Source organism: Oncorhynchus keta, unplaced genomic scaffold, assembly GCF_023373465.1.
Source record: "Oncorhynchus keta strain PuntledgeMale-10-30-2019 unplaced genomic scaffold, Oket_V2 Un_contig_7098_pilon_pilon, whole genome shotgun sequence".
Classification (NCBI taxonomy): domain Eukaryota; kingdom Metazoa; phylum Chordata; class Actinopteri; order Salmoniformes; family Salmonidae; genus Oncorhynchus; species Oncorhynchus keta.
In genome coordinates this window covers 51299-62084 of record NW_026289253.1, presented here as the reverse complement: position 1 = coordinate 62084, position 10786 = coordinate 51299, and the positions used below count along the sequence as shown (strand labels likewise).

General features: G+C 44.4%; 1 protein-coding gene across 1 annotated transcript in view; it reads right to left on the bottom strand.

Annotated features, from left to right (window-relative positions):
* Positions 1–10786, bottom strand: part of LOC127926181 (pre-mRNA 3'-end-processing factor FIP1-like) — a gene marked incomplete at its 5' end in the record, with an annotated part of 45041 nt that overhangs the window by 11315 nt on the left and 22940 nt on the right. The window contains 4 exon segments of the mRNA XM_052511652.1: positions 553–679; positions 1308–1436; positions 3686–3709; positions 10518–10576. Of these exon segments, the coding sequence (XP_052367612.1) occupies positions 553–679; positions 1308–1436; positions 3686–3709; positions 10518–10576 (339 nt within the window).

Sequence of the window (10786 nt, the reverse complement as noted above, 5' to 3'; positions counted from 1 at the left end):
CGTCCTCGACTAACCCGCTGTCGCCTGCATCGTCCTCGACTAACCCGCTGTCGCCTGCATCGTCCTCGACTAACCCGCTGTCGCCTGCATCGTCCTCGACTAACCCGCTGTCGCCTGCATCGTCCTCGACTAACCCGCTGTCGCCTGCATCGTCCTCGACTAACCCGCTGTCGCCTGCATCGTCCTCGACTAACCCGCTGTCGCCTGCGTCGTCCTCCACTAACCCGCTGTCGCCTGCATCGTCCTCGACTAACCCGCTGTCGCCGCATCGTCCTCGACTAACCTGCTGTCGCCTGCATCGCCCTCGACTAACCCGCTGTCGCCTGCGTCGTCCTCGACTAACCCGCTGTCGCCGCTTCGTCCTCGACTAACCCGCTGTCGCCTGCATCGTCCTCGACTAACCCGCTGTCGCCTGCGTCGTCCTCGACTAACCCTCTGTCGCCTGCGTCGTCCTCAACTAACCCGCTGTCGCCTGCATCGTCCTCGACTAACCCTCTGTCGCCTGCATCGTCCTCGACTAACCCTCTGTCGCCTGCATCGTCCTCGACTAACCTGTTGTAGCCCATAGTGGAGGGGCTGTGCTCTCGCTCTCTCTCCCTCTCATGTGGTCTCTCCCTGGGTCGCTCTCTCTCCTTCTCCCTCTTGTCCTCCCGTCTGGGTCCTGGTCCCGGTCCCGGTCCTGGTGGGTAGTAGTACAGTAAAGAACATCAGGTCAGACTGATTGATTGACAGGTTGATTGACAGATCACTAGTAAAGAACATTAGCTTGGAGGGTCGCAGTACTAATGTTTAGACCGGTTTACCTGGGGGGTAGACCGGTTTACCTGGGGGGTAGACCGGTTTACCTGGGGGGTAGACCGGTTTACCTGGGGGGTAGACCGGTTTACCTGGGGGGTAGACCGGTTTACCTGGGGGGTAGACCGGTTTACCTGGGGGGTAGACCGGTTTACCTGGGGGGTAGACCGGTTTACCTGGGGGGTAGACCGGTTTACCTGGGGGGTAGACCGGTTTACCTGGGGGGTAGACCGGTTTACCTGGGGGGTAGACCGGTTTACCTGGGGGGTAGACCGGTTTACCTGGGGGGTAGACCGGTTTACCTGGGGGGTAGACCGGTTTACCTGGGGGGTAGACCGGTTTACCTGGGGGGTAGACCGGTTTACCTGGAGGGTAGACCGGTTTACCTGGAGGGTAGACAGGTTTACCTGGAGGGTAGACAGGTTTACCTGGAGGGTAGACAGGTTTACCTGGAGGGTAGACAGGTTTACCTGGAGGGTAGACAGGTTTACCTGGAGGGTAGGCAGGTTTACCTGGAGGGTAGGCAGGTTTACCTGGAGGGTAGGCAGGTTTACCTGGAGGGTAGTAGTCCCACTGTTTAGACTGGTCCATCATAGGAGGCCATGGAGACACCACACCTGGCATAGGAGGAGGGTAGCCACCTGGAGACAGAGAGGAGGATATACTGTAGTGATATACTGTAGTGATATACTGTAGTAATGAGGATATACTGTAGTGAGGAGGAGGATATACTGTAGTGTGAAAGAGGAGGAGGATATACTGTAGTGAGGAGGAGGATGTACTGTAGTGATATACTGTAGCGAGGAGGATATACTGTCGTGATATACTGTAGTGATGAGGAGGATATACTGTAGTGATATACTGTAGTGATATACTGTAGTGATGAGGAGGATATACTGTAGTGAGGAGGAGGATGTACTGTAGTGATATACTGTAGCGAGGAGGATATACTGTAGTGATATACTGTAGCGAGGAGGATATACTGTAGTGATATACTGTAGTGATGAGGAGGATAACTGTAGTGATATACTGTAGTGAGGAGGATATACTGTAGTGATATACTGTAGTGTGGAAGAGGAGAAGGATATACTGTAGTGAGGAAGAGGATATACTGTCGTGATATACTGTAGCGATGATGAGGATATACTGTAGTGATATACTGTAGTGAGGAAGAGGAGGATATACTGTAGTGATATACTGTAGTGATATACTGTAGTGAGGAAGAGGAGGATATACTGTAGTGATATACTGTAGTGAGGAAGAGGAGGATATACTGTAGTGATATACTGTAGTGATATACTGTAGTGTGAAAGAGGAGGAGGATATACTGTAGTGATATACTGTAGTGATGTACTGTAGTGAGGAGGATATACTGTAGTGATATACTGTAGTGATGTACTGTAGTGATATACTGTAGTGATGAGGATATACTGTAGTGTGAAAGAGGAGGAGGATATACTGTAGTGATATACTGTAGTGATGAGGAGGATATACTGTAGTGATATACTGTAGTGTGAAAGAGGAGGAGGATATACTGTAGTGATATACTGTAGTGATGAGGAGGATATACTGTAGTGATATACTGTAGTGATGAGGAGGATATTCTGTAGTGATATACTGTAGTGATATACTGTAGTGATGAGGAGGATAACTGTAGTGATATACTGTAGTGAGGAGGATATACTGTAGTGATATACTGTAGTGAGGAGGAGGAGGAGGAGGATATACTGTAGTGATATACTGTTGTGATGAGGATATACTGTTGTGATATACTGTAGTGAGGAGGATATACTGTAGTGATATACTGTAGTGATATACTGTGAGGAGGAGGATATACTGTAGTGAGGAGGAGGATATACTGTAGTGATATACTGTAGTGATGAGGACATACTGTAGTGATATACTGTGAGGAGGAGGATGTACTGTAGTGATATACTGTGAGGAGGAGGAGGATATACTGTAGTGATATACTGTAGTGATATACTGTGAGGAGGAGGAGGATGTACTGTAGTGATATACTGTCGTGATATACTGTAGTGATATACTGTGAGGAGGAGTATATACTGTAGTGAGGAGGAGGATATACTGTAGTGATATACTGTCGTGTTGAGGATATACTGTTGTGATATACTGTGAGGAGGAGGAGGATATACTGTAGTGATATACTGTCGTGATGAGGATATACTGTAGTGATATACTGTAGTGAGGAGGAGGATATACTGTAGTGATATACTGTAGTGATATACTGTAGTGAGGAGGAGGATATACTGTAGTGATATACTGTAGTGATGAGGACATACTGTCGTGATATACTGTGAGGAGGAGGAGGATGTACTGTAGTGATATACTGTAGTGATATACTGTGAGGAGGATGTACTGTAGTGATATACTGTTGTGATATACTGTAGTGATATACTGTAGTGATATACTGTGAGGAGGAGGATATACTGTAGTGAGGAGGAGGATATACTGTAGTGATATACTGTCGTGTTGAGGATATACTGTAGTGATATACTGTGAGGAGGAGGAGGATATACTGTAGTGATATACTGTAGTGAGGAGGAGGAGGATATACTGTAGTGATATACTGTCGTGATGAGGATATACTGTTGTGATATACTGTGAGGAGGAGGAGGATATACTGTAGTGAGGAGGAAGAGGATGTACTGTAGTGATATACTGTCGTGATGAGGATATACTGTAGTGATATACTGTAGTGAGGAGGAGGATATACTGTAGTGATGAGGACATACTGTAGTGATATACTGTGAGGAGGAGGAGGATATACTGTAGTGATATACTGTGAGGAGGAGGAGGATGTACTGTAGTGATATACTGTAGTGATATACTGTGAGGAAGAGGAGGATGTACTGTAGTGATGAGGACATACCGGTCATAGGAGGAGGGAAACCACCTGAGGGACAATAAACATGATCGATTATTACAATATTGTGTGTGTACATATCAGTGTGTACATATCAGTGTGTGCATATCAGTGTGTACATATCAGTGTGTACATATCAGTGTGTACATATCAGTGTGTGCATATCAGTGTGTACATATCAGTGTGTGCATATCAGTGTGTACATATCAGTGTGTGCATATCAGTGTGTACATATCAGTGTGTACCCACCTAAAACACCTTCCATGTGGAGTTAAAATACTTCCCATTTCAATGACGGCCGAGACGATAGCAGTATCGTAACAGACTCAAACTGTTTGGTGCTTTAAAAACCTGATGGATGTCAAATATGGTGTGCTATAGCTTGGAAAATAAATACAATGTGACTCCGGATAACTTAATGATGTTTTTTACAACTGTTTTTACAACATCAGGGCTGTTTTCCAACATCTGGGCTGTTTTCCAACATCTGGGCTGTTTCCCAGCATCAGGGCTGTTTCCCAGCATCAGGACTGTTTCCCAGCATCAGGGCTGTTTCCCAGCATCAGGGCTGTTTCCCAGCATCAGGGCTGTTTTCCAACATCAGGGCTGTTTTCCAGCATCAGGGCTGTTTCCCAGCATCAGGGCTGTTTCCCAGCATCAGGGCTGTTTTCCAACATCTGGGCTGTTTTCCAACATCAGGGCTGTTTCCCAACATAATGATGTTTGTTTCCAACATCTGGGCTGTTTTCCAACATCAGGGCTGTTTTCCATCATAATGATGTTTGTTTTCCAACATCAGGGCTGTTTTCCAACATCAGGGCTGTTTTCCAACATCAGGGCTGTTTTCCATCATAATGTTTTTTTCCAACATCAGGGCTGTTTTCCAACATAATGTTTTTTTCCAACATCAGGGCTGTTTTCCAACCTCAGGTCTGTTTTCCAACATCAGGGCTGTTTTCCAACATCAGGGCTGTTTTCCAACATCAGGGCTGTTTTCCAACATCAGGGCTGTTTTCCATCATAATGATGTTTGTTTTCCAACATCAGGGCTGTTTTCCATCATAATGATGTTTGTTTTCCAACATCAGGGCTGTTTTCCACCATAATGATGTTTGTTTCCAACATCAGGGCTGTTTCCCAACATAATGATGTTTGTTTCCAACATCTGGGCTGTTTTCCAACATAATGATGTTTGTTTCCAACATCAGGGCTGTTTTCCATCATAATGATGTTTGTTTCCAACATCAGGGCTGTTTTCCATCATAATGATGTTTGTTTCCAACATCAGGGCTGTTTCCCAACATCAGGGCTGTTTCCCAGCATCAGGGCTGTTTTCCAACATCAGGGCTGTTTTCCAACATCAGGGCTGTGTCCCAACATCGTGGCTGTTTCCCAACATCAGGGCTGTTTTCCAACATCAGGGCTGTTTTCCATCATAATGATGTTTGTTTCCAACATCAGGGCTGTTTTCCATCATAATGATGTTTGTTTCCAACATCAGGGCTGTTTTCCATCATAATGATGTTTGTTTCCAACATCAGGGCTGTTTTCCATCATAATGATGTTTGTTTCCAGCATCAGGGCTGTTTCCCAGCATCAGGGCTGTTTTCCAACATCTGGGCTGTTTTCCAACATCAGGGCTGTTTTCCATCATAATGATGTTTGTTTCCAGCATCAGGGCTGTTTCCCAGCATCAGGGCTGTTTTCCAACATCTGGGCTGTTTTCCAACATCAGGGCTGTTTCCCAACATAATGATGTTTGTTTCCAACATCTGGGCTGTTTTCTAACATAATGATGTTTGTTTTCCAACATCAGGGCTGTTTTCCAACATAATGATGTTTGTTTCCAACATCAGGACTGTTTTCCATCATAATGATGTTTGTTTCCAACATCAGGGCTGTTTTCCAACATCAGGGCTGTTTTCCAACATCAGGGCTGTTTTCCATCATAATGATGTTTGTTTTCCAACATCAGGGCTGTTTTCCAACATCAGGGCTGTTTTCCAACATCAGGGCTGTTTTCCATCATCAGGGCTGTGTTCCAACATCAGGGCTGTTTTCCAACATCAGGGCTGTTTTCCAACATCAGGGCTGTTTTCCATCATAATGATGTTTGTTTTCCAACATCAGGGCTGTTTTCCAACATCAGGGCTGTTTTCCAACATCAGGGCTGTTTTCCAACATAATGTTTTTTCCAACATCAGGGCTGTTTTCCAACCTCAGGTCTGTTTTCCAACATCAGGGCTGTTTTCCAACATCAGGGCTGTTTTCCATCATAATGATGTTTGTTTTCCAACATCAGGGCTGTTTTCCATCATAATGATGTTTGTTTTCCAACATCAGGGCTGTTTTCCATCATAATGATGTTTGTTTCCAACATCAGGGCTGTTTCCCAACATAATGATGTTTGTTTCCAACATCAGGGCTGTTTTCCAACATAATGATGTTTGTTTCCAACATCAGGGCTGTTTTCCATCATAATGATGTTTGTTTCCAACATCAGGGCTGTTTTCCATCATAATGATGTTTGTTTCCAACATCAGGGCTGTTTTCCAACATCAGGGCTGTTTCCCAACATCAGGGCTGTTTCCCAGCATCAGGGCTGTTTTCCAACATCAGGGCTGTTTTCCAACATCAGGGCTGTGTCCCAACATCGTGGCTGTTTCCCAACATCAGGGCTGTTTTCCAACATCAGGGCTGTTTTCCATCATAATGATGTTTGGTTCCAACATCAGGGCTGTTTTCCATCATAAAGATGTTTGTTTCCAACATCAGGGCTGTTTTCCATCATAATGATGTTTGTTTCCAACATCAGGGCTGTTTTCCATCATAATGATGTTTGTTTCCAACATCAGGGCTGTTTTCCAACATCAGGGCTGTTTTCCATCATTATGATATTTGTTTCCAACATCAGGGCTGTGTCCCAACATCGTGGCTGTTTCCCAACATCAGGGCTGTTTTCCAACATCAGGGCTGTTTTCCATCATAATGATGTTTGGTTCCAACATCAGGGCTGTTTTCCATCATAAAGATGTTTGTTTCCAACATCAGGGCTGTTTTCCATCATAATGATGTTTGTTTCCAACATCAGGGCTGTTTTCCATCATAATGATGTTTGTTTCCAACATCAGGGCTGTTTTCCATCATAATGATGTTTGTTTCCAACATCAGGGCTGTTTTCCAACATCAGGGCTGTTTTCCATCATTATGATATTTGTTTCAACATCAGGGCTGTTTTCCAACATCAGGGCTGTGTTCCAACATCAGGGCTGTTTTCCAACATTATGATATTTGTTTCCAACATCGGGGCTGTGTTCCAACATCAGGGCTGTGTTCCAACATCGGGGCTGTGTTCCAACATCGGGGCTGTTTTCCAACATCGGGGCTGTTTTCCAACATCGGGGCTGTTTTCCAACATCGGGGCTGTTTTCCAACATCGGGGCTGTTTTCCAACATTATGATATTTGTTTCCAACATCAGGGCTGTTTTCCAACATCAGGGCTGTGTTCCAACATCAGGGCTGTGTTCCAACATCAGGGCTGTGTTCCAACATCAGGGCTGTTTTCCAACATCGGGGCTGTTTTCCAACATCAGGGCTGTTTTCCATCATAATGATGTTTGTTTCCAACATCAGGGCTGTTTTCCATCATAATGATGTTTGTTTCCAGCATCAGGGCTGTTTCCCAGCATCAGGGCTGTTTTCCAACATCTGGGCTGTTTTCCAACATCAGGGCTGTTTTCCATCATAATGATGTTTGTTTCCAGCATCAGGGCTGTTTCCCAGCATCAGGGCTGTTTTCCAACATCTGGGCTGTTTTCCAACATCAGGGCTGTTTCCCAACATAATGATGTTTGTTTCCAACATCTGGGCTGTTTTCTAACATAATGATGTTTGTTTTCCAACATCAGGGCTGTTTTCCAACATAATGATGTTTGTTTCCAACATCAGGACTGTTTTCCATCATAATGATGTTTGTTTCCAACATCAGGGCTGTTTTCCAACATCAGGGCTGTTTTCCAACATCAGGGCTGTTTTCCATCATAATGATGTTTGTTTTCCAACATCAGGGCTGTTTTCCAACATCAGGGCTGTTTTCCAACATCAGGGCTGTTTTCCATCATCAGGGCTGTGTTCCAACATCAGGGCTGTTTTCCAACATCAGGGCTGTTTTCCAACATCAGGGCTGTTTTCCATCATAATGATGTTTGTTTTCCAACATCAGGGCTGTTTTCCAACATCAGGGCTGTTTTCCAACATCAGGGCTGTTTTCCAACATAATGTTTTTTCCAACATCAGGGCTGTTTTCCAACCTCAGGTCTGTTTTCCAACATCAGGGCTGTTTTCCATCATCAGGGCTGTTTTCCAACATCAGGGCTGTTTTCCAACATCAGGGCTGTTTTCCAACATCAGGGCTGTTTTCCATCATAATGATGTTTGTTTTCCAACATCAGGGCTGTTTTCCATCATAATGATGTTTGTTTTCCAACATCAGGGCTGTTTTCCATCATAATGATGTTTGTTTCCAACATCAGGGCTGTTTCCCAACATAATGATGTTTGTTTCCAACATCAGGGCTGTTTTCCAACATAATGATGTTTGTTTCCAACATCAGGGCTGTTTTCCATCATAATGATGTTTGTTTCCAACATCAGGGCTGTTTTCCATCATAATGATGTTTGTTTCCAACATCAGGGCTGTTTTCCAACATCAGGGCTGTTTTCCATCATCATGGCTGTTTCCTACCATCAGGGCTGTTTTCCAACATCAGGGCTTTTTTCCAACATCATTGCTGTGTGCCTACATCCTTGCTGTTTCCTAACATCAGGGCTGTTTTCCAACATCAGGGCTGTTTTCCATCATAATGATGTTTGTTTCCAACATCAGGGCTGTTTTCCATCATAATGATGTTTGTTTCCAACATCAGGGCTGTTTTCCATCATAATGATGTTTGTTTCCAACATCAGGGCTGTTTTCCATCATAATGATGTTTGTTTCCAACATCAGGGCTGTTTTCCATCATAATGATGTTTGTTTCCAACATCAGGGCTGTTTTCCAACATCAGGGCTGTTTTCCATCATTATGATATTTGTTTCCAACATCAGGGCTGTGTCCCAACATCGTGGCTGTTTCCCAACATCAGGGCTGTTTTCCAACATCAGGGCTGTTTTCCATCATAATGATGTTTGGTTCCAACATCAGGGCTGTTTTCCATCATAAAGATGTTTGTTTCCAACATCAGGGCTGTTTTCCATCATAATGATGTTTGTTTCCAACATCAGGGCTGTTTTCCATCATAATGATGTTTGTTTCCAACATCAGGGCTGTTTTCCATCATAATGATGTTTGTTTCCAACATCAGGGCTGTTTTCCAACATCAGGGCTGTTTTCCATCATTATGATATTTGTTTCCAACATCAGGGCTGTTTTCCAACATCAGGGCTGTGTTCCAACATCAGGGCTGTTTTCCAACATTATGATATTTGTTTCCAACATCAGGGCTGTGTTCCAACATCAGGGCTGTGTTCCAACATCGGGGCTGTGTTCCAACATCGGGGCTGTTTTCCAACATCGGGGCTGTGTTCCAACATCGGGGCTGTTTTCCAACATCGGGGCTGTTTTCCAACATCGGGGCTGTTTTCCAACATTATGATATTTGTTTCCAACATCAGGGCTGTTTTCCAACATCAGGGCTGTGTTCCAACATCAGGGCTGTGTTCCAACATCAGGGCTGTGTTCCAACATCAGGGCTGTTTTCCAACATCGGGGCTGTTTTCCAACATCAGGGCTGTTTTCCAACATTATGATATTTGTTTCCAACATCAGGGCTGTTTTCCAACATCAGGGCTGTGTTCCAACATCAGGGCTGTTTTCCAACATCAGGGCTGTTTTCCAACATCGGGGCTGTTTTCCAAAATCAGGGCTGTTTTCCAACATTATGATATTTGTTTCCAACATCAGGGCTGTTTTCCAACATCAAGCCTGTGTTCCAACATCAGGGCTGTGTTTCAACATCAGGGCTGTTTTCCAACATCAGGGCTGTGTTCCAACATCAGGGCTGTGTTCCAACATCAGGGCTGTGTTCCAACATCAGGGCTGTTTTCCAACATCAGGGCTGTTTCCCAACATCAGGGCTGTTTCCCAACATCAGGGCTGTTTCCCAACATCGGGGCTGTTTCCTAAAGAAGGTATTACATACTGAGCCAATCTGCTTTGCGTTGTGTTTCCTTGCCACGATACTAACGAGGATGGCGATACTGGTATCGTACCGGCCCTACTGTCAATCAAACTTTGGATCAAGTTCATAAATGGGTGCTTCCCAACTGGCACCCTATTCCCTATGTAGTGCACTACTTTAGACCACAGCCCTATGACACCCTATTCCCTATGTAGTGCACTACTTTAGACCAGAGCCCTATGACACCCTATTCCCTATGTAGTGCACTACTTTAGACCAGAGCCCTATGACACCCTATTCCCTATGTAGTGCACTACTTTAGACCAGAGCCCTATGACACCCTATTCCCTATATAGTGCACTACTTTTGACCACAGCCCTATTGGCCCTGCTTAAAAGAAGTGCATTATACAGGCCAGATTGGGTCCCATTGGGACTCATCCTATATATCTTGTTAAATGAAGCCCATGGATTTATTTAATACCATTTAATATAATAATAACTTATTATTAATTGAAAGTGATTGAGAGTGAGGCTACATCGGAAATGGCACCTTAGTCAACGGTTGCGCACGACATAGGGAATAGGGATCCATTTTGGACAGACTTATATAATATAATATTGATTGATTGAAAGTGATAGTGTGTGTTGTCGCCCCCTACCTGTGGGGAAGGGGTATGGTGGAACAGGACGAACATCATATCCACCTGGATGCCCACTGCTATAAAAAATAAAAATATATCAAAGTCATCATGATCATTTTAACCAATACCTTTAGATGCCATTTACATATTGATCCAGTCAATCATATTAAAATGGATATTTCAGGATTCTGGTAATGATGCTCTTTATCTACTTCCCCAGAGTCAGATGGACTCGTGGATACCATGTTTATGTCTCTGTGTCCAGTATGAACCAAGTGAGCCAATGT